The sequence below is a fragment of the Candoia aspera genome, chromosome 4, assembly GCF_035149785.1.
Source record: "Candoia aspera isolate rCanAsp1 chromosome 4, rCanAsp1.hap2, whole genome shotgun sequence".
Taxonomy (NCBI): Eukaryota; Metazoa; Chordata; class Lepidosauria; order Squamata; family Boidae; genus Candoia; species Candoia aspera.
The window spans coordinates 22,455,638-22,480,586 of NC_086156.1; the positions used below are offsets into that span (position 1 = coordinate 22,455,638).

The 24,949-nt window shown below is 38.6% G+C and overlaps 1 protein-coding gene across 2 annotated transcripts; it reads right to left on the minus strand.

The window, feature by feature from the left end:
• Window positions 1–82: 82 nt before the first annotated feature.
• Window positions 83–23,801, minus strand: CROT (carnitine O-octanoyltransferase). 2 transcript variants are annotated; one of them, XM_063303573.1, is made up of 17 exons: window positions 23,684–23,801; window positions 17,037–17,160; window positions 13,684–13,808; window positions 12,907–13,088; window positions 12,254–12,378; window positions 10,411–10,519; window positions 8,986–9,079; window positions 8,778–8,903; window positions 6,665–6,766; window positions 6,157–6,240; window positions 5,944–6,051; window positions 5,364–5,494; window positions 4,673–4,796; window positions 3,243–3,321; window positions 2,558–2,651; window positions 1,819–1,938; window positions 83–979 (listed from the first exon to the last, which is right to left on the minus strand). In XM_063303573.1, exons 2-17 carry the CDS (start codon window positions 17,149–17,151, stop codon window positions 859–861), a joined length of 1,839 nt encoding a protein of 612 aa, XP_063159643.1. In that variant the 5' UTR covers window positions 17,152–17,160; window positions 23,684–23,801; the 3' UTR covers window positions 83–858. The 2 variants fall into 2 exon arrangements, 1 of the variants encoding a protein (XP_063159643.1); XR_010067936.1 differs by lacking the exon at window positions 2,558–2,651 and having other exon boundaries at window positions 784–979.
• Window positions 23,802–24,949: the final 1,148 nt, after the last annotated feature.

Consider the following 24,949-nt stretch of genomic DNA (forward strand, 5'->3'; position numbering starts at 1 on the left):
GTGTGATAGAGTAATTAGAGTACACCTCCCCTCCTGTCATAATGGAACAATGCATGTATGCACAGATGAAGGAAGTTCACACTTTTTGGTCTTTGGAATGGCTTTATTTCAAGAAGAAGAAATTGCATTGTTGACAGTTTCTCATTCTCAAGATACAAAGAATGCTTGCTGTCCTGAGAATCATACTGAGCTATACATTTGAAGTGGTAAAGATACACAGTATTTTTAATGATCACTTCCCGGTCAGAGAGAAGCCTCTGAGTTTAAACAATCCCACTGTATGAAACAGAAGTGCAGCCCCAAGGTACCTGAAATAAACTCATAAGCATTCTAATACTTTCCTGGATTACTTTTAAAAGCAAGACATTATAAAAGCTATGATACACATTTCACTTAGAAAGGAAACATGATTCCTGCAATGGTTCCTCAAGTTAGTTTTGCACTGAAGTAAACCAAAGCAAGCTTCCCCAGTGTGGCATACTTCTGAAAGCACCGATTTGTGAAAAATTGAATTAAGCTTATTTGAATATGATCTTGTATACTTTATTGCTAGCAAGGTTACATAATTAAACTTCTTTCCATGGAAAAACTATGGATTCAATCAATCTTGCATTTTTAAGCTTAGTTTATCGTTGCATAGTTCTAATCATATTTTGCATTGCTGTTGCAGACCTATTCAAAGAATATTGCATTGATACTGCAGTAGAATTTTGCATTATTTATGCCTAGTTTAAATAGTAACTGTCATTAAATACCATGTCCACTTCAATCACTCCTTTTAGGTAAGGTTTTCATTCCTCAAATTTTCAGTCGATAGGGTAATATTTAAAAAATGGCACTGGAACTCCAGTATTTTTTCTACAGCTGGGCTGTGGTCATCAATTTTACCATGTCTTGAAAAGTCTGGAACAATTCCTTACATAAATTTTCTGCATTTGTTTCTGGGCATGACTTCCAGGCACTACAGGCAGCAACAATCCTTCCAGAGGAAACATGAAACACAGCTTTTTAAATAAATACCATTAAAAAAAAACAGTACAGTGTTTCAGGTAGGTATACACAAAGTACTGGGCCCCTAATAATCACAATTTTACCAGATACAATTACTACACATCCGAATCATTGGCAGATGGATTTATGCTACAAAAATGGAATGAAAGAATCTCTTCTAGATGCGTTTCACACAACTTCAACAACATGAAGAAATACTTACCTTCAAATTAGAGAAAAAAGCTTTAAAATATGTAGAGTGAAATACTTTTATCTTATCACCAGTATTTTACAGAATGTCTAGTTAGCATATTAAGCTCCTAAAATATTGGCCATCACTTTATTCCTAATATAGGCAGCAGAAATAAAGACAAATTAGCACCGTGGAACGAACAAGGCCTGGTTAGGAAGCTGAATTTTAAAATTAAAATATGGGTGCACTTGAATCATATGAATTATGATTTACTGAGTTAACCAAACAGTCTGGTTTCACAATACCACAGGGAAGCGATGAAGTAATCATACTGCTACATTCATACAACAGAATGAGTCACAAACCATCTAGCCCAGTTTAGGTTAGTGGGTTATGTGAAGGCACACAGTAGATCACATATCTGACATAATGCATAGATAGGAAGACATTCCAGGAGAAGCAGTAATTGTATTTAAGACTCTACATGGAAGAAGTTAAGAGTGCCTTTAAGGCCACCTGTGGAATCAGGTTTTCATTACTGAAATAGTATGGTAGTTGCCTCTCCCACACCGAAGCATAACTCAAAAGAAAACAGTATCGATTTCTGTTTGGAGTAATGTTAATGGTATCCTTACCGGTCATCTCTAATTCTGTAGAAAAAGCCATAACCATGCTTCACCATTGGAACAGCGACTCCTGCAACCCTTGTGTATCCTACCAGGCTACTCGAAAGCACAAAATTTCCACCTCCCCCGCTGCAAATTGAAAGAACGAAAAAACAAGACATAAAGGAATGAGACCTATAGATTCAACCCAGGAGCAGGATGAAACAAATACAATTGCTTTCCCTGCTAAGATAGAGGACTATGCTGAAATAAATGAATAGGCTTCAGCTTTCAAAGTTATACAGATTTCTGAAACAACGTTGTTAGTGGAAAAGGTGGATTATTCATTCCACAACAATGGTTTAAAAGAGGTGCAACTCCTTAGCTATTGGAGCCATGAACACTCGTCACATCACTGAAACAACTTTCTCAGCTCCTACAGTGAACAATTACTTGTCCATTTACATTCTCAACTCCAATTACAGGTAGTCCTCATTTAGCGACCATGTCGTTTTCGCAGTTACGGTGATGAAAAAGTAACTTTATGACCAATCCTCGCATTTACAACCTTCACAGGTCTGTAAAGCAAAGGGAAGCTGAGTAAGATCATAAGCACAGCTGCAGTTTCACTTAGCAACCATTTTGCTTAATGACCGAGTTGCCAGTCCTAATAGTGGTCATTAAATGAGGACTACCTGTAAAACTTGATGATTCAGCTTGGTATAGAATGGCTTAATTCTAAAGATCAATCTATAAGACTTTTAAATACCTTCTAGTGAAAGCAGGATCTAAGAAGAGTTCTGGCATTGGAAGACTGTGCTCTTTGGCCAGGAGCTGGAGGCCTAAAAGGTGACGGTCAAAGCCTGTTTGAGAAATATAAAATTCCTCCGTATAAAATGCACTGCAAGGTTCTCTTACTTTTGGCCAGTAGAAATGGCTAATTATATCCTCTCGTGAAAAATAGTGGGCAAAGTCCTCAACTACTTGGTCAGAGTTTATTCTATTCAGCCTGTTGAACTTCTGAGAACAGCAGAAAGGATGGATTGAGAATTGTGCTGGAGGGAAAGCAATGTCTGTGGATCTTACTGTATACACTAGATCTGTGACCCTACTCAGCAGTATGTTATAATTAGAACTGGAGTGGGAAGAAAACAAATCACAGCCTAGGAAGGAAAAAGATATTAATCCCAAGATGCACAACTACTCCCAGGTCAAGGTTTACACATGGCCTTTAAGTGGAGTCCTGGGGGCCATACATCTAAAAGGAAGAAGTTGGGTTGGAACAAAAACTTTCATTTAATTGTCATTTAAATATAATTAAAATTAAACAAAGAATACTATTACTCTCAAGGGGTAGATTTAAAATTTTTCCTCTTCTGATGCATTAAAAATTAGTTTGATAATTTGGGTGCTTGGGATGTATCGCTTTGCCTCTGCAAGATAAAAAAATGTACCTCTTCCATTCTCACACTCTTTCATCAGTTTATTATGTCTCGCAAATGCCTTTAACATAAGTTGTTTTCGTTGGCCTTGCTGCAGAAAATAAGAAAAACAAAATTATCCCATCCAATTAGCTTATATCTAAACATTTCTTCAGAAAATAGCATAAGGCAGCAGCAGCAGAAAAAAAAAGTACATCCCTGTAATTTCCTCAAAGTGTTGCTGAAATTTCCCTATATACCTTAATTACTTGCAGTCCTAAAGCAAAATAATAATCTATTAATTCAAAACATTTGTTTCTCCAAAGTTTATTTCACTCAATCAGGCTGCATTGCTCCTTTTTACAGACATGTACTAATCTGTCTGTGAAAGGAGAATCCATGCCCAAACCACAGAACTTGGTTTATTGAGAGTATATGCATTTAGTGATGCCACTTAGGACTTGCCCACATACCACTTAAATGCACATCTTACAAGCTGTTTTCAAAGAATAATATCTGATCCCTACATGATGGCATTTTCATTAAATGTTACATAGACAGGAAGAAGGACCAAGATCTATCAGAGGCTGTTTGGCTCCTCATGTCCCTCAATTATCATCTATCAGACTCTCTTCCATCTGTTTGCAATAGGAGATAGGATGCAGGGTGATGTCAGTCCAGCTGAGTAACCACCACCTGCTACTTGGCCTTCCTTGCTAGGAGTTGAAGCACCACATCAGATTAGGAAAAGCTGCTCTTAAAATGTGATGGGTGATCCAGCCATCACAAACAACATGGAAAGAAGTTTAATGATGTGCTTAATTTACTTCCACTGAAATCAGCATTACCCAGAAATAAGTAAGGTGAACATATCCCAAATAAATAAAACTATGATTTACATATCTAGAAACCATGAAAGGTGGGGAAGAAGCTACTTTTTGCATGTAAGGCAATACATAATGTGGTACATGCACAATCAACATGGGTGAAGATATTTAAGCTGCTCAGAGTCATTTACTGAGATGGGCGGCTATAGAAATCGAATAGATAAATAAAAATAAATAAATAAATAATGCAAATACATTATTTCCTCCAAGTAAAAAATCTAGTTAACAGAAATAACATGGTGAAACGTAACTGTGCTGTTAAAAACATAAAAATGAATAAAAGCATCCATGAAGAGGAGATTTAGTTTCTGGTTTCAAAAGAGACTTTCTGCAAGTTTTATTTCATACTGAACATTTGTATCTAAACTTTATCCTGTGCTGTGAACTAATTAATTCAGTTTATGAAATGATGTATCATTATCAAGGTAAGATGGTATTTATCTCCAGTAGATTTTGACCCCTATTAGATACAAGAGTGAAGACATCTTTTGATTATTCTGGTACCATATCAGCTCTTTGTACTGAACACAGGATAAGGTCAGAAATTTTTAAAGTCTCTTTAACTACAATACTTACAGTGAATGTAGGGTCTAGCATGGATTTACACCATTCAATTGCTTCTGTGGTGCATGATCTCATAGTCTCTGTCCGGCCATGATAAAACTGTCTGGTTGTAGCAGTTTCATAACAGCATCCAGGGCTAGAAAATAGGTGGTAGATCTATCACTTAACTGTTTTAACCACTCAAAGGATAGACATGTAAAAACCCTGCTGTACATTCACATAAATTATTTTGTAACAAAAAAAGCATGTAAAACAAAGAAGTTCCATGCCACTTTTTGAAACTTAATTACAAAACAATGGTTTACTTCTATCTGGCCTTCACAAGGCAGCTTATTATAAGCATGTTTAAAAAAAGAAAATTGAGGATATAATAAAATACAAACAGCATCAGATAAAGGGATACTAACATGAAGAACAGCACATTTAGGAAGGGCAAAAATATGAAAGGAGTGAAGAAACTATATTTTTGGATTAAGTCTGTACTGCTGGCAAAACAATATACAAATGAAGGAGAAGACAAGAAAAGAATAAATGGTATTTATCTGATAATTCTAAGGAATATGTAAAGTGTGTATACAGATGAGAAAATAATTTCCATCTATCTGCAAAAAGAATCTTGCACAAAGGCTCTATAAATTACACTCCGTATGGATTTAATACGTTGACCAATAAAAATATTTACTAATTGTTTAAAAATTCTTACTGTCTATGACATTTGTAATAGGTTAATTGGAGGGCAATCTGAACAAATGTATCAGGATGAAGGTCCTGTTTCTTTATCAGCGCTTTCCCAAAAGATGTAAAAGCATAATTCACAAGCTCTAAGTCAGATATCTGAGAAGAGAAAAATAATGCAATTTCAGAGAACCAATGGAGGGAAAATTTCTTTGATTTAAATTACACAGAACTGATAGCATCTAGCAAAGGTCAAGAATCAAGACTTTAGAAACTCTGATTGGTGACTGTTACCATACTACTGACAGAAAATGGTAGTAACCTCAGGCTTACAACAATGCAAACTGGTACCCTACGTTACGCTTATCACCTGGACATACTATATGAAAGAAGCACAGTTCTGCCTCCATCCAAGGAACTATCTAATACAAAATCTCCCAGGATGGAACTAGACTGCAGTGTAGGCAGGTGGCAAACCAAATTAGCAAATCACAGCTGTGCATAGAAAGATTTCCCTTCTTCTTCATCCACTTCACATAATGGAAACAAAGAGGATGCACTAACACCACACACAAATATATGACTTACAAAAAAAGCTACATGCATACCAGCCTGTAATAGTTCTCCTTTGCATGAGCAATGTTCTTTAGCACCTTCTGATCCAACTTAAACACAAGCTCCTCTGGCCAAGGGATATTTCGCACTTTGTCCGATCCCTGTTTTTTATTTGAAATAAGAACAGAGAGATCCGTTCAACTTATCTTACATGGGAGGGGAATTTTATCAACTGGAAAAGGTTGGAGCTACAATTAATAGCATACCTTCCATCTTCCTTCTCCTTCAATAATCTTGGAATCAATGTAAGAACAGAGGACCACCAAAACCATGGCATCAAAAGGAGAATGCTGGAATATATGTATAAGATAAAAATTACTCCATAGAGCAACAAATGCTTGAATCAATCTCACGTTTTAATTTTTTTCTATTACAGCCATAGTTAACCTATAACACTGCTGGCCAAGCTGGCTGGGGCTGTTGGGAACTGAAATTCAGAGGCATGTCACATGTTGCCTATCTGTGTTCAATGGACTTTTTTTAGAAGAGTTGCTCATAATTTGGTCGTATGAGTGATATTCTTATCTAGTAACTAAGATTGCAGCACAGTAACAAAATGAAAAAAATCCTTTATAAGTTGTGATTTACAAATATATGCACATTTACTGCTACATTAAAACAAGCTTAGATATTTCTTAAGATTGCCAATTGTAATGTTTCTATATGAGACACAACACACACAAACATTGAGAAATGCAAAAGATACAAACTCACATCACAGTTTGAGGCAAAAGAACCATTTGAGAAGGCAATGAAGTTATAGGATTTGTCTCCCCAGCGTAATGTTGGATCCCCTGCTACTGCCAACTTGGTGATCTAAATCAAGAATTAACATGGTTAGTTCTGAAAGAAAAATCTGTCACATTGCCCTTCAAAATCTGAAAGGATTTCAAGGAAAAAAATGCTCATTGGGATAATTTATTTCTCATGTCTTCTGGCAACACTGCAGGGTGAAGTGTGAGAGCAAGATCTCCATCTGCCATGGTATTTCCAATACTACTTCCTGCAGCATCCATTCAATTTGATCACTGCTTTTTAAAGTTGCTGTCTCTGGGTACCAACCTGGGATGCAAAATTGCAGCCTGGAGCCAACAGTACCCTCTTTATGGGCAAAGAGTCCCTTCAGACTGAAGGGGGGGTCAAAACTGGGCCTGCTTCTTTTGCATTGGGAGGGGCTTTAGGAAATTCTAAGAGGAAAACGAGTAAGGTAAACCTTGAAGGCACCCATTTTAACTCTCAAATCTTCTAAAATCTCCGCAAATGGCTCAGGCCTCGCCCATATTCATAGTGCTGCCCTTAACAAGTTGCAGATGCAATCCTGACAAAGCTGCAATTTCATACATGCTTAAGAGGGAGAAAGTCAACAGGAATTACTTATGAACAGATGTCAAGCCCTCCAAAGCTGGGAAACTCAGAAAACAAGAACCACTTGGATTTCTGGAACGATCCGTGTTGCTAGTATGGTAACAAAATCTTGGCAACCTGCCAAAGCAATTCCCCAGATGAACTTATACTGAGCATAATCATGGAAGAGTTACTCTGGGTCTTTTTCTTATACTCCCTCCTCACTTGGACTAAGAACTCCTTTAACAGTCCTTCCCTCTCCTCCACAATCCCAGGGTCTACTAGATATTCCATCACAATAGACATTTATAGAACCATGCTGCAGAGGTCTTATTTAAGTTCATTATGGGCAGTGCAATTCTTATGCATATATTGGTATCCTATATACCTGAATATAATATGAAGAAGAATATTGAAAACCTCCACCCAAAGAAGGTCATAACAATTTAGTGGTACTCCAGGCTGATGGTTCTCAGTTCCTTGGTACAGCTTCTTGGTATATCCAGGGGTTTAGCTATATGTTTTCCTATATAACCAGTTGGCTGGTAGCATTCAAGCTGCTTTGGCTAAAACCAAATTAGGGTTGGAACCGGTTACTGATGAGGTGGGAGACCACTAGGAAATACCAGGCTATAGGCAAGGTTGCGAAGTAAAAATAAAATTGCAGGTGGCTGCAATTAACCACTTCCATGCTGTTGCCAAGAAAACTACATGGTCATATCCATTCAATCACCAGAATTCAAGCACTGCTCAAAGGAGGCTTTACCTTGTATTTTCTATCATACTCTTTTCTGCATAAACTAGCAAACCTTTCTCTTAAAAAGTACAAACTGGACCTAAGAAATGCTGATTTGATCTCACCATGCTACAAAATTACAGCTTATTCTCTACTAATTGATCAATAATTCCCCTCTCTTGCCTACTTTTAACTACCTATAGGAACTCTATACTGTACAGGTGGGAAGGCTGTGTAGTGCTTTAGAGTTGATCTCTAAAATCTGCACAGCTTTAAAAAAAACTAAGGCTCAAAAAAACAAAACAAAGCAAAGCAAAATCACCCTCCCCTCAGGTTGCAACCTAATGTATGTGTAATTGAGGGAAGTATTTCTAAACGTGGCATTTACTATTGACTAAACAAATATATAATTAAACTGCTTTATTTATATGTTTATCTTGTCCATTTATACATCTGAAAGAAATGTTCATTAGAGTTTAAGAGTAGCCTAGTTAGGAATGTTGCTATGTTCTCTTTGATGCTGTATATTTTCTTAATTCCCATGTTCTATCTGTGGCATACTATAAGTTGCATTTTGAATAAACCAGATATATGGTGTAATTATCCTATGCCATTTAATCTCTCCAAATTCTTTTGTTCTATGATATAACAACACTAAGTATGGTCAATTAAATACAATTATTTCCTTAAAACTGAGCAGACTATTAAGGGTGGCATGGACTTTGAATTCTGGCATTTTTTAAGTACCTCTGTATAATCTTCAGGTGTAGCTTGAGGACTTGAATCATCAAGGCATATTGCAAATAAGCTACTCTGTATTGTTTCCAACAGAGACAGGTTCTTTGGATCAAGGCTGATAAGATAATCACGTGCCTAAGAGGCAAACAAAATAATTATTAAACATAAAAGCCCCTAACAATCCGTACCAAATGTCTCTTTAAAAAAAAATCCCAACCTTTGCCCATGAGGTTCTTTCTTCAGATGTTAAGGCAGCCAATCCTGGCCCTTCAGGTTCATTCTGACATTTCTTCTGAATGTAGGAAAGTTGCCTGCAAATAGTATAAATACCAGGCATACGTTAAAAATATTTAGCTTTTCCAATGCAAGATATCACTTAAGACAAATCTTTTTGTTTTTCTCTTAGGCCAGCATTTCAGATAATGAAGACTGAAAATGAATCAAGTTTCTAGGACCTTGTTAACTAAGCCACCCTAGACACATTCACCACTTCAGTAAGTTATTTATCAAATACTGCAGATATAAGATTACTTTCCTCTAATAGTTATAGTGATGTTCTTTGATAGAGATTCAATACAGAAAACAATTATTTTATTACAATTTGCTCAAAGGAAGAATAATACTCCCATCATCCACCATTTTCACTGGTGCTCACAGATTATATAAATGAAAGAAAATATGTCAGAAGTGTGCATGTGTATGTGAGAGAGAGAGGGAGGAGGTTACCAACTGCAACAGAGTTTCTCCAAGCAGTTATTATTTTTCCTCATTCTTCTTTAGCACAGTGATACTCCTCCCACCAGTTATGAATTATATTCTGAGGCATTTTGAAAGAGAGGGAAAACAAGCACTTGCCATGTGGGAGGTGTAAGTCCAGTCACTGATAAACTGAATTTAAAATGATGTTTCAGCAAATAATGTAGCATTCTCTCTCCCATTCATTTCCATAGCCAAATTCTTTGACAATAAAACTCCCATTCAGCAAATATCTTTTAACAATCATGAAGTAGTATCTTGATTTTAACATATGCCTTTTTTGTTCTTCTTCAATGCAGCCTGGAATTAAGTTTCTGTTCTCCTGAAGTTGGGAATTATAAATATTATTTTCCTTTCATTTTTTTAAAGTGTGGGAAACAAAACCTCAGCTGACTTTTATCACTTTCCCCTCCTACACTAAACGGGAGGCAATAAAAGGGCAGACACTCCAGAAAACAAACTTCTTAAGACATATAAAACCACTAACAGTAGTGCAATTCACATTTAATTGTATTTAACAAAACAAAGCTATAAAATGCTACAGATCAGACCTAAAAAGAAAACAATGGACTGCAGTAATTTAGCAAGAATGCAATCTGTATTCACCATAAAATGAGTGAAAAAATACATAGAAACTATGCTACAAAGGATATGATTAATATGGAAGCAACCTAAAATAACTCCTGATAAATATTAATTTAAAGCTGAACACAGCATCTCCCTCATAGCTCTTACCAAGAAGTCCCTTAAATGCCCTCACCCTTCATTGACCAGTTCTTTCTATACGGTATATTTGGAGTATCAGTATGAATATGTTTAATGTCAAATTTATATAAAAAGAAACTATAGACTAGCAGGTTGTTTATCAAATCTATTCTAAACATACCTAGAAAGCTCTGGTGGGCTCAGAATATGACCATCATGTAAACCATTGAATTCAAAAATTCGACCTCGACACAACACTATCAAGTGAGATGGACATTCACCTTCACTCTCTGGAAGAGAAAGAAAACGAAAAAGCTTAATTCCTTCAGACAGACATCTGCAGAATCTTCATGAAATGCTTCCTAAGATGGCGAGACAAAAAAAGTCAACAATCTCTTTCTATTATTAACTATGCAGGCCAGCATATTGGAGACTTCTGATTTATCTCAAATGAGCTGCTTTTTCACCATTTAGCAGAATGGCGATCATCTGCAACCACATGAAACACTGTTACTTTTCCTTGCTTTCCAGCTGGACGGCAGGAACAATATACTCCATACTGTCCTCCACTGCAATTTTCTTTTGTGCTGTTGGACTGACATGGTACCTGGCTTCTGCATCTGCTTGCCTAACAACCGACTGGTGCTTTCTGAAATGTAAGTCAGGTCTTACACGGGCTCCTTATTAACATATGTTTACAGCACTAGACCTCTTTGAAAACATACAATCAGGGACTTCTGGGGAAGAAATGGTGAACTGAAGATGGCTCCACGAAAAGCAGAGCTGACGACCGTGGTGGAATGAAGAGTCAGCAAGTAGACCGGCTCTTCATAATTCCCCTCTGGACAAGGAGAGGACTTGAGATCACCCACAAGTGCTCCAGACAGCTGCTCCCCACAAGGAGACTGTAAGATAGCGGTCTCCGGCGGGTTTAGAGCTCTGGGAGACAAGGGACGAGCCATCGTGCTCAAACCATGGTCGGTGCCTTTAAAAGTACACTGGGTTCGCATACCTCCTTTTCTAATCACTTTCGGAAATTGCTTGTTAACTGCTTTTCAGCTATTGGGAACCTTTGGATCGACAAGTTTTATATCACTGGGTGAGTTTCCTTCAATTCTTAGTGAAACAAGTTTCAAATACAAATTTAAGGACTTAAAAAATTAAGACTAATTTTATGCACAGGTCAATTTCACCAGGAAAGGCTGTATTTTTAGCCATATAGTTTGCCCACTGCTTCTGCTGACAAGGGGATAGCTTTTATACTATTTTTATTTGCCGGAGGGCCCCATTATTCCTATGTTGCAGACTCATTGTTCATTCACCACCTAGACTTCCTTATTTCAGTTTTGGAGGCACTAGTTGCTCTGGTAGTGGTGATTATACATAGGCCAATTGCAATCAACAATTCTGGAGACTAACACCTATGGCACCAGATCAGAATTTGATTTCAGCAACCGCCATTTCTTGTTAAAGGTTCTAGGCACTCACCACTCTACTGAACAGTAGCCACTGTGGGAATGGAGGAACAGCAGTGGCAAGATTGCTACAAAGACTGCCAGCAAAGATCACCATATAGAATGCTCTCCATAGCACCTTGGATGGGACAGAACAAATTAAGCCAGCATACTTTTGTGCCACCTTACAGATGGAGGAAAGTGCATTAAAGCAACCTGCCTAGTGACCCACAAGTATTATTACCCTGCTATGCATTTTTGTCTAATGAGAGATTGAAAAACTCTTCAGCCCTTTTAGTATTTCTCACAATAGCTGTCTTACTAAAAGGAATCAAACCATCTATTTGTCTCTGGCTATCCACATGGCATACTACATCTTGAACCAAAGTGCACTGTAATGAGAGCAATTCTATCCAATGAACTCTTATTTTATACTTGTCTACTCATCCCACTAATTCTACCTAGGTTTTACTCCCAGGTACATGGATTAAGACTGCAAACTAAATATAACTGTTTATTATCTATAGAAATACACACAGCATTAAAGCCACCTTGTTTTATTCAATTTACCTGCCCTGAAATAATTAGCAATGGAATCTTGAACAATGCCTGGCACCTTGCAAGTGCAAAATAGCATTCGGAATTGATTCATGTCCAGGGGCATATTGCCAGATTTATGTACAGCCAACTTTTCCCTGTAAAACAAAATAATGTGCAAGTTATTGAAGCTGCATGGACAAGCATGCATTTTACAACTAGCATCTAAACGAATGCTATATTTCAATATGTTTCAATATATTTCAGTACTCCAGTACTTCAGTATATATTCTGAAGTCCTATACTGTCCATATAATGTGATGTAGACAAGGCACTCAAGTTACTAAACTATCTATCCTTCAAAAAGCACTACAGAAATGCCCACTATTCTCTCAGTCTATTGTGTTTGTGCTTAATTAAAAGCAATGGCACCTATTGTAACAGCCTTAATTTATAAGAAGACAATAATGTGCTCGGGCTACTTCCCTGTTAGAATTCCCATAGTGTAATTTTACAGATGTTAAAAATAAATTTGAGTTTTTGGGGACCTGCTCAATGTAACCAGATATAAAATTCAACTCTAAACTTATAAATGACTGTTAGCAATATTAACAACTCAGCAATAATAACATGACAAATAACTCTACATAGCTATAATTACTACATTGCGATTTTAGATTTCTTACTTTCTCAGTTGTTCCCAGAATTTCAAGGTGTGCCAGACAGATATGCATCCTCTTTCTATCTGAGTCCCTTCTTTAATTGGCCAATAATGTTCAAGATAAGGGCCTGGTCCTCCAAAATTACCATAGATTTGTGTTGGTAAACGAGTTTCAAGATAGACTGCATTCAGCCACCATTCTTCCAGCTTAAATGAAAAAGCAGTTAACAACAAAATGAATCTTTAACATAGTTATTTGTTAAGTTCAGGTTCTGTCCCATGGCTGAGATTGAAAACACAGCACAAAACATTTGGTACAACAAAGAAATGTTACATATATGCTGTTCAAACAGCAATCCTTCATCCTATGCTACAGAACACAAAATGAAATCAAGCAGTTCTTCAAATAATTTCAGATATGTTCAAAGGAAAAAGATTTCTAGAGGGATTTGCTATTCAAAAAAGCAGAGTTTGCTGTTTAATCAGATTCTGCTAATGTGACTTTTTTCTCTCTAAAAGACAGTATCATAATATAGATAAGGACTAGAACTTAGACTGGATTCTGATGCCATATTCATCCATGGCTTGCTGAAATACTACAACTACAGTGGTTGGGTTAACACATTATAATAGATAAACCATGGTTTATGCATGACAGTTGCAAGGTTCACAAACATGCTAAGTCAAACCAACAAACCCACATTATGGTTTAGTGTCAGATGTGAACACAGTGGCTATCTTTGCATGTTTTCTTATTACTATACAGAGCGACTGGGAAAAATGGACTTTCTTAAAAACATACCCAATTTTTCTTCACTGTAGCCCTTTCAAGTAATTTTTGATGTAGCTCCTTTCCAATGCCATTCTCAAATCTTTTGACTATGTCCTGAGTTCTTTGATATTCTTCTTGATTTAGGAAAGGTCTCACTGTAAAACACAAATGGTTGAAAAGATGTTTTAAAAACATTTATGTCTCTACTTCAAGCCACATTAATGCTCCACATTTATTCTAAAGTGGGTTTCAAATAAACAAACCTTCTAGAGATTGCTTCTCTTTTGGAATTTATTTCTAATTGTCAAATGGAAATAGACATGGGTCATTTTGTCAAATAAACAAATAACTATTTTATAGCAGCCAAAGACAACTGTTTGCAAAATTTGAGCTGAGAATTAATGTGATTAATTAAATCAGCTTACAGAATTCTCTATCACTTCAAACTGAGAAGTGTGAAAGAAATAATTTCTCTTGATTATCTGAAATTCCAAAAGGCAGGTGTGGACTGAAACTTTACAGATAAAGCCCTTTATTGCTGAGCTGTAAAAACTGGAGAAATTGTTTGATTCATAGGCCTATGAAACTTTTTTTATATACAAGGCATTTGTATACAGAGAATGATATTACCTAAATATAAATATACATTTAGCAAAATAAGATTTGGAGCATTTTTGCAAATGCAGGTAACACCTGTCAGAAACCACAATGTTTTAGAGCTGTGTAAAAATGTGTAAATGTTTGTTCTTTTCCATCCACATTTTTACATTAAGTTTACGTTATTATGCCATATATTTTAAATATGTCTTTATTTTTTATTGAATATAAACTGCCTGGAGATGACTTGGACATAAGAAGTACTATGACAATGGATGAGATAGTTAGAGAAATTGTACTGACAGAATATACAGTAGTAACTCTAGGGTATGGTTCATGACTTGGGAGCAGCAAGTGGAAGCTGTATCTGGAGAGCTTTCATCCAGTTTCAGTCAATGCATTCCTTATGACCCTTTCTAGACGATGATACTCAGGTGGCAGCAACTCATGCATAATTCTCTAATAGAAAATGCCCTACTTCCTCTACAGGCCAGCCCAAGCAATTAGTGAGGATATTAGTTTGGAATGCCAAATGATGTTAGAAGGGCAGTGCAATAATATATGAGCAACTTTTCAACAGCTTCATCTTATTCACTGTATAAATTTTCTGTAAATGGGATATTGCTGAATCTTTTTTCCAGCAAACCAATGAATAAGACATTAAATAAAGGCCTTCCTGAGAGAAACAGGTAGGATGTTAACAACTCTTGAGTCTTGTTTATTTAGGTACAGAGAGGGTTTACAAAAATGCCCTTCATTATAGCTCTAAGTCTATTTCTGCAGTATAAATCAAGAACTTGTTTTATTTCAATTATGCCAAGTATAATCAAGGATTTTTCTGAGAAGCTGCAGTGGGCTAGATCTTTGACTATACTTTTTTCAAGGATGAAACAAATTCATTAATAAAAATGAACTGAAACGGGAACCTGCCCCAGAAAGCCAATTTTATCCAGCATTTCAAATGGCAAATTCCCATACAAGACGCTGCAGAGGTAAAGCCAAGCTCCAAATGAAAGTACGTGTTAGCCACACATTGTGGAACACAGAGCAGGGTTCTTAGAAATTTGGACTGGATTGCTTATAGAGCCCTCATGTCTTTATAGGAGCAGAGTCTTCCCTGTTTAACAGAAGGATTAATTGCTTTGCTCTAAACAGCTGAGCAACAGCTGGAACAAATAGTGTCTGACAAAACTAAAATTTTAGTCCGTTCAAGCTGAGGATGATAAATTTTCCATTTATGATAACAACTGATGCAATAGTTAGTAAATAAAAACATCTTAGGTTTAAAATTGTTAATTTCCAGTTCTTCAGAACAAAATGTTGCAAGGGCTTGCAGGCTTTGCCATTGCAAATCTTAGTCTGTGATAGAATGACTTCATTCTCAGCATAAAAACAGATTTATTTATTTATTTTTATTTAGCATATGGCATACAATGCCAGGGAGTCTACAATGTTTTTTACACATAGTAGATGTTCTAGTGCTGGCCGCTGCTAGTTCTTTGTTGCACCCATGCACCTCAAGGGGGTGAGGTAGCTTCGCACCAGTTGGCCAGCAGTGTTCCTAGGGAAGTCGGCTCATCTGGGGCTTTTTCTCCGCCAATCCTCCACCGTTCGCGTCCAGGCAGATCCAGCGCCGGTTCCTGCTTCCCGCGCAGAGCACCACCAGCAATTTCCCCCCACCAAAATGGGGGTATCTATTTATCTACTTGCATATGGTATGCTTTCGAACCGCTAGGTGCTAGGGACAAAATGACAGGAGCTCACTTCTGTCACACGGAGCTGGGCTCGAACCATGGGGAGCATCAACCATTTCTGGCCGGCAGACTCCAGCGTCATTAAGCCACAGCGCCACCACGTCCCTTATATAAAAATAGAACGGAGATGGAATTGTTACCTGACATTACGGGGTGAAATTCACTTTTCCATAGTTTTTAACTGCCAAGTCTATATGAAAATTAAACAAAAATTGTGCAAGAATATACCCCCGATACCTTCAAGACAGGAGTTGAGGCAATGGGATTTCCAGTGACGGTACAGGTAAGAGGCATGAAGATGTTCTCATGTATTATCATTATCAGCCACAGTAGACACTGATCTGTTGAAAAAGGCTGCTAGTTTCCTCCCGTCTTACTTTAGAGATGGAATCAAAAGCCGTCTTCATGTCAGTAAAAGCTCTATAAAGAGTTTCTCTTTGGCAGCTGGAACATTTTTCCTCCAAGTGATAAGCTATAATACTAGGTTGAATGTTGATTAACTGGTTCTGAAGTCAGCTTGTTCCTTGCCAAATCTTTCTCTTGCATTGGTCAATCAATGAGTTTCATGTAAAGATGCTTACTTGTTAGATTTATATCCCACATTGCCTTCAGGAGCTTTTTGCTGGTGACACTTACTAAAGTCATTGGGTGGTAATTGGCAAACTATTATAGATTGGCCCCATTCTTTAGGCACCTACAAGGATGGATTAGTGCTGGTAAATAGGGAGCCAAGAAAGGATCCCACCAATCTAAATTTGAGTCATCTCTCAAAGCAGTGGAGAGTTATGAGAGCAGGGGACAGAGATAGCACACTTATTCTTAATCTCCCTCCTCACATGTTGACTCTACAAAGTACAGCTAAATAGGTTCTGACTATCTTCAATACAAGAATAGGACTAGAACAGAGTTATTGTAATTAACAGATTGAATAAGCCACTGCATATGACAGTTATGTGTAAGCTAGAGATCAAACAGTTGTTATTTCTAATAGTTACCCAATTCCTAGCCACAAGAGAATTAACATTTACATACCTGCATCAAGATATTTCTTTAGAGATTCCTCCAGAGGAGGAACAGGAAGTGAAGGTAAGGAACTCTGATACTGAAATGTACGTTCTTCAGAAGAATCAGTTACTTGGTTTTCCATTATGTTGATCTATAGCAAGTAATAATAATTTCATTGTGACATGTGTATTGGTGCGATTTGCTTATCCTTTAAGACTCTACATCAGGTATATTTGTGTATGAGAGCAAAGGAGGAAGAAAAATTAATTTGTGTTTACATAACTTCCATGCCCAGAGAAATGTACCTCACCCAATTCTGATTGTTCTGTTACTTATAGACATATATAGTTCCCCCACCTGTTTGGCTTGTTATACAATAATTAGAAATTGCTTTAATTCTGTTGGTGTTTAATATGATGGACTCAAGTTACAGTGCCGATGAGTGCACTGTTGGGAGACTTGAAAGAACAGGTTAGGGATAGATCGTCTTGGAGAAAATCTGTCTACGTGGTTGCTAGGAGTCAAAAACGACTCGATGGCGACTCAATGGCACATAATCATCATAATCAATCATCAGTCATTTAGAGTGCTATATAGGATCAGCCATCTACATCTACAATGAGCATCTTCCAAACCCAAGAAAAGAGACAACACTCCTTGCAACTCTTTAGAATTTTAGAAGACTGTACAAGCTTCCTCTTTTGCAAGTTAGCACATCAAATGGCTTTTCTTTTCAAAAAAAAGAAATTAGTAATATAGTAATCCTGCCTTTATGCTTAAAAGTCCAAAGCCACACCTCTGATTTGTGATACCTCACATTTGGCCCGATCCTCAACTCATATTTGATTACTAAGAACAATGGTTCAAAAAATGTATTTACACAAGCATTTTATCATTATGAGTCTTAACTGGAAGAATATTTAGCCATTTGAACGCATGTGTCAATGTTATTTAATTTTCTATTTTTTTTCCATTTTTGTATAAACTCACATATGGTTTAATTGCAAAATAACATATATAAGACTAATTTTGATAAGAGATTTTAATGTTTCTTCGGAGTTCATTTTTCTCATCCTTTCTTTTTTCATATATTAAAAGTAATTTAAAAATCGATTTTTCCTTATTGTTATGTCTACTGTTAATGTGAACGTTAAGTTATAAAAACTGCTAGAGAAAATTAGATTGCACCTATAATGTTGCTTATAATAACAGATATAGTTTTCTTAAATATTTACATTGAATATTTTTTAAAAAATACGTTGCAGAGGCTTAATATAACTGCTACTTTCCTTATTGCTCTGCTCCTCCTCTACCCTATTATACAATTCCAGAAACTCATGATGTTCCTCAATAGGTCTCTGCATCCCCCAAGTTAAGTTTTATGTCTTGCTGGTTTAAAACAACTAAACTCCACCCTACCTATTTTCTCCAGCTGTTGCTTACTTCCTAATTCCAGTCCTGCAGTGTATGTCAAATTTAATATTGGAATTTTTTGCAACCCAAAGTTTCAGAGCAAGAATAACTTTCTGTAATCCAGGAACAAATCTGGAAATGCTAGGAGCAGATACTGAAAAAGGCGTTATTCCTCTCTTTAAGAACATTGCACCCTGATCAAATACACACACTATTTTTCTAAAGCATTTACATTAAGCAGAGTGGCTTTAACTATTAAAATGCTACAATTCATAGCAAACAATATTTTTAAAAAAAATCAAATAATATAACCATATTGCCATTATATTACATCCTCAGATGGGGCACAAAGAATTGTTCCTTATGCATTTTATAAGTTGCAATTAATAAGTAAGGATGCTCACATTCTGGGTTTTTTTTCCCACAAGTTATGTGCTACATGAAATATCAAATTAAATTATGTGCCATAGCGTTCTCTGCAATACAGTACATTGTATTTATATTAGCAGTAACCTTTGCTCCAGTTCTCTGCATTCCCTCTGATTACCCAGCAATACATTTGACAGCCCTACCCGGTTTCACTGCTGTTTCTTATGGCACATTCAAAAAGGTTCACAATGCATTTATTTAGGAGAATCAGGAAACATGCTTTGATGTTACAGCTGAACTCTTATTCTGCTACAACATCATTACAATGTCAAGACAAAAAAAGAAAAAAGAAAAACAAAACACCTGCTGAGATGGGTATTCATTTAATGCTCTCCCACTTTGTATCTTCCAGATAGATTAGTCTTTGATTCCTTTACAACTTTGTCCATACTGTACTGGTTTAGGATGGGCGGTTTTGAAAGGGAACACATTTGGAGGGCTCCAGATTGGAGAACACTCAGTATTGTTCCAATTAAAATGACAAACATTTAGGGAGTCAGTATAGCACACAGTTTCATAAACTTCTTTCTCTCAAGACTCCCACTTTTAAAAATGATAGAGGACCCCAAAAGAGCTTTTGTTTGTATGGGCTATACTGTATTGATTGATATTTACCCAATTAAAAATTAAAACTGTCACATACGCTGCCACTTCTCATGACTGCTTGATGGAATTTTATTTGATGTACATTTTTCAACATAGGCTGGCAAATAATTTTGATTTCGAAGACCCCTAAGAGGGTGTTGGGGGACCCCAGGGTCCTAGGACCACCCTTAAAAAAAAACACTGGTGTAGTCAATAGAGAGGGTCCTATATGCTATTTTTAAGGCAATTTGGGCTGAGGGTCGTGGTCACCAGTCCTTTATGTTCTGCCATGGTAAATATAGTGAACAGGGGAGAATTCTTCAGCAAAGGATCGTTACCTTGTCGTGGTGCTGGAGCTTGAGCACCTCAATGATGCCATGAGCTAAACCATGAAGGGCCACCCAAGACAGGAAGGTCATGACAGAGTGGTCAGACTAAATGCGATCCCTGAGAAAGGTAATGGCAACCCACCCCAGTATTCTTGCCGTGAAAACTAAATGGATCAGTACAACCAGAGATATGTCGGTATACCATCGGAAGATGAGACCCCCAGGTCGGAAGATGGTCAAAATGCTACTGGGGAGGAACAGAGGATGAGTTCAGCTAGCCCCAGACGTGATGACGCAGCTAGCTCAAAGCCAAAAGGACGGCTAGCGGCCGACGGTGCTGGTGGTGAACGGCAAATCCGATGTTCTAAGGATCAACACACCATTGGAACCTGGAATGTAAGATCTATGAGCCAGGGCAAATTGTGTTGAGGTTTTCCTACTAACGATTAAGACTGCTATTATACCGAATCATTTGGCCCGGTGAAGAGGTTGTATTTGATTGTCTCCTCGCATGTGCTTCATGCAAATTGCCTGGGGGGAGGATCCTGCCCAGACTTGTTTCTTACTTCCTCTTTTTTCTCTGCCGGCAATGTAGCCAAGCAAGGCTTGCTCCAGGGGAGCTAAGTCCTTTAAATATGTTTTGTTTTTGTTTTGCTTTCTGTAAATAAATTATTTTTATACAAATGCTTGGTGTGTGACTTTTTTGACCTCTCCTGGGCTAAAGGCTTTCCCAGCATCTGCCAACAAATTGGTTGTGGTTATTGGTGAGATGTCAAGATTAAAGATAGACATTTTGGGCGTCAGTGAACTGAAATGGACTGGAATGGGCCACTTCACATCAAATGACCACCAGATCTACTACTGTGGACAAGAGGACCACAGAAGAAATGCAGTAGCCTTCATAATTAATAGTAAAGTGGCTAAAGCAGTGCTTGGATACAATCCAAAGAATGATAGAATGATCTCAATTAGAATTCAGGGCAAGCCATCCAACATCACAGTGATCCAAATACACGCCCCAACCACAGATGCTGAAGAAGCTGAAGTAGAGCGGTTCTATGAGGATCTGCAGCACCTACTGGACAACACGCCTATAAGATATGTTATTTTCATCAAGGGAGACTGGAATGCTAAGGTGGGCAGTCAAATGACACCTGGAATTACAGGTAAGCATGGCCTGGGAGAACAAAACGAAGCAGGACATAGGCTGATAGAATTTTGCCAAGACAACTCACTCTGCATAACAAACACTCTCTTCCAACAACCTAAGAGACATGGACTTCCCCAAATGGACAACACCAAAATCAGATTGACTACATCCTTTGCAGCCAAAGGTGGCGGACATCTATACAGTCGGCAAAAACAAGACCTGGAGCTGACTGTAGTTCTGATCACGAACTTCTTATTGCACAATTTAGAATCAGACTAAAGAGATTAGGGAAGACCCACAGATCAGCTAGATATGAGCTCACTAATATTCCTAAGGAATATGCAGTGGAGGTGAAGAATAGATTTAAGGGACTGGACTTAGTAGCCAGGGTCCCGGAAGAACTATGGACAGAAGTTCGCAACATTGTTCAGGAGGCGGCAACAAAATACATCCCAAAGAAAGAGAAAACCAAGAAGGCAAAATGGCTGTCTGCTGAGACACTAGAAGTAGCCCAAGAAAGAAGGAAAACAAAAGGCAACAGTGATAGGGGGAGATATGCCCAATCAAATGCAAAATTCCAGAGGTTAGCCAGAAGAGATAAGGAATTATTTTTAAACAAGCAATGCGCGGAAGTGGAAGATGACAATAGAATAGGAAGGACAAGAGACCTCTTCCAGAAAATTAGAAACATCGGAGGTAAATTCCAGGCCAAAATGGGTATGATCAAAAACAAAGATGGCAAGGACCTAACAGAAGAAGAAGAGATCAAGAAAAGGTGGCAAGAATATACAGAAGACCTGTATAGGAAGGATAACAATATCGGGGATAGCTTTGACGGTGTGGTCAGTGAGCTAGAGCCAGACATCCTGAAGAGTGAGGTTGAATGGGCCTTAAGAAGCATTGCTAATAACAAGGCAGCAGGAGACGACGGCATGCCAGCTGAACTGTTCAAAATCTTGCAAGATGATGCTGTCAAGGTAATGCATGCTATATGCCAGCAAATTTGGAAAAGACAAGAATGGCCATCAGACTGGAAAAAATCAACTTATATCCCCATACCAAAAGGAAACACTAAAGAATGTTCAAACTATCGAACAGTGGCACTCATTTCACATGCCAGTAAGGTAATGCTCAAGATCCTGCAGTTCATGGAGCGAGAATTGCCAGATGTACAAGCTGGGTTTAGAAAAGGCAGAGGAACTAGAGACCAAATTGCCAATATCCGCTGGATAATGGAAAAAGCCGGGGAGTTTCAGAAAAACATCTATTTCTGTTTTATTGACTATTCTAAAGCCTTTGACTGTGTGGACCATAACAAATTGTGGCAAGTTCTTAGTGGTATGGGGATACCAAGTCATCTTGTATGCCTCCTGAAGAATCTGTATAACGACCAAGTAGCAACAGTAAGAACAGACCACGGAACAACGGACTGGTTTAAGATTGGGAAAGGCGTACGGCAGGGCTGTATAATCTCACCCTACCTATTCAACTTGTATGCAGAACACATCATGCGACAAGCTGGGCTTGAGGAATCCAAGGCTGGAGTTAAAATCTCTGGAAGAAACATTAACAATCTCAGATATGCAGATGATACCACTTTGATGGCTGAAAGTGAAGAGGAACTGAGGAGCCTTATGATGAAGGTGAAAGAAGAAAGTGCAAAAGCTGGTTTGCAGCTAAACCTCAAAAAAAACAAGATTATGGCAACCAGCTTGAATGATAACTGGCAAATAGAGGGAGAAAATGTAGAAGCAGTGAAAGACTTTGTATTCCTAGGTGCAAAGATTACTGCAGATGCTGACTGCAGTCAGGAAATCAGAAGACGCTTAATCCTTGGGAGAAGAGCAATGACAAATCTCGATAAAATAGTTAAGAGCAGAGACATCACACTGACAACAAAGGTCCGCATAGTTAAAGCAATGGTGTTCCCTGTAGTAACATATGGCTGCGAGAGCTGGACCATAAGGAAGGCTGAGCGAAGGAAGATTGATGCTTTTGAACTGTGGTGTTGGAGGAAACTTCTGAGAGTACCCTGGACTGCAAGAAGATCAAACCAGTCCATCCTCCAGGAAATAAAGCCAGACTGCTCACTGGAGGGAATGATATTAAAGGCAAAACTGAAATACTTTGGCCACATAATGAGAAGACAGGACACCCTGGAGAAGATGCTGATGCTGGAGAGAGTGGAGGGCAAAAGGAAGAGGGGCTGACCAAGGGCAAGGTGGATGGATGATATTCTAGATGTGACGGACTCGTCCCTGGGGGAGCTGGGGGTGTTGGCGACCGACCGGAAGCTCTGGCGTGGGCTGGTCCATGAAGTCACGAAGAGTCGGAAGCGACTAAACGAATAAACAACAAGGGGAGAATTAAGTTTTTAGGGACGATGTTTACACTCAACAACGCCCAGAACGCCAGTTCTAAGTACTGGCAGAAGGGGCACGTAGCTCCGTGTCTGGGCGTCCGTGCGAAGTTTTTGTTTCCAACGAGCCGGAGACGCCCTGCTAGGTCCAGAACCCTGAAGCTGGCGGGGCAGGAGAGTGAGGGTTAGGGCGAGTGGCTAGGAAAGATAACGGGGCGTCCAAGTAACGACACTCTCTCAGCGAAAGGGCCTCTGGAGAACCAGAGCCCAGGACGCGCGGAGACCCCCTGTTCCCCAGGCTCTTCCCGCGCTGGCAGCCCCGATTCGCGGCCTGGCACCTCTCCAGACCCCCTCGTCTGCCCGCGGGCTCAGTGCAGACCCCTCCGAGGCCGCTCATGGGCTCCCTCACCTCATGCCCGCGCCGCACCCGTCGCTCGCCTCTGAAATCTTTCTCCGCGTCCCCTCCAAGTCCAGTCAAAACAGTGACTGAAGAAAAAGCGGCGCAGACTCCTCCTCCTCCTCCTGGGATCCTCTGCACTTCGCTTTTGTCTTACATTCAAACCCACGCGAGAGGAGGAGAAAGCGCCGACTGGCGGCCTTGCTCTCTGTGGCGGGCCTAGAAGAGAGGAGAGACGGGCGGTCAAAACTTCTCCGGAGCCCAGGGAGAGCCGCCGACCAGGGACGCCGTGCTCTCGGCTTTCCTGGCCCGAATGGGGGCGAGGATGTCAGTGTGATCTTCATATCGTCTATGTGAGTATTCCTCAACCTCGATAACTTTAAGATGTGTAGACTTCAACTCCCAGAATTCCCCAGCCAGTGTATGCTGGCTGGAGAATTCTGGGAGTTGAAGTCCACACAACTTAAAAAGTTGCCCAGGTTGAGAAACACTGGCATAGACAATATGAGGGTCACAATCGGACCCTCCTAATTTTGATTCCCGTCTCTGCAGAATGAGCCATTTCTATTAGAGGGTGCATGGGCTTGGGCACTGCACTGGTGTTAAATTACGAAAGCAAGGGGGCTTGGATCGTCTTCAAACATCACTTATTTCAGACGGCGTCACCAGTTAAATTACAGATCATGTCCATCTGGACAGAACGAGCCCCAACAATTGTAGATTTGATGATAACTGTTCCCAAGATTCAAAAATGACTCCAAGACTGAAGCTGGAGCATGAATTACCAGACGTCCAGCAAAAAGAGGACATGTACTCTTTTTTGTCCTCGTGTCCTCCATTCGGCAGGCATAGCCTTAAAATCATACTGTCTGGCTTTTCTAGTGTCTTTTTTTTTTTAATTGGACTGTTTTCACAACAGTAGTCATTCGAACTTATATGTGTTGTGACCTTGTAAATTGTCTGCTGCTTTCTTTTCCTCCTCTGTCGACTCACTCAACAACCTAGATTTATGTTATTTAATTTATTTCCCAATTCCTGCAATCCGCTTCAGTTCAGTCCCTTCAAATCTATGATCACTGTAGTCTGCAGATCACATGAGTTATCATATATTTCTATGGTGAAATTTGGAAAGTGTGGCATCAGGGAAACTATATTACTGCTAGCGTATGTTCTTGAAAATAAAGATTTCTTGGAAAAATACTGCAATTGAAAAACCTGTTTTTCTGATGCTGGAAAAAGTAATTTCATATCCATGTAGGCCTAAGTACATTTTTTTGC

Bases quoted from the DNA above. Each gene is read 5' to 3' on its own strand.
- CROT (XM_063303573.1), bottom strand. From the start codon at position 17,151: ATGGAAAACCAAGTAACTGATTCTTCTGAAGAACGTACATTTCAGTAT. The intron at 9,080-10,410 runs GTATGTTTAGAA...TACTATTTGCAG, and splicing joins AGCCCACCAGAGCTTTCTAG to GCAACTTTCCTACATTCAGA. The intron at 5,495-5,943 runs GTATGCATGTAG...TTCTCTTCTCAG, and splicing joins AGGAGAACTATTACAGGCTG to ATATCTGACTTAGAGCTTGT.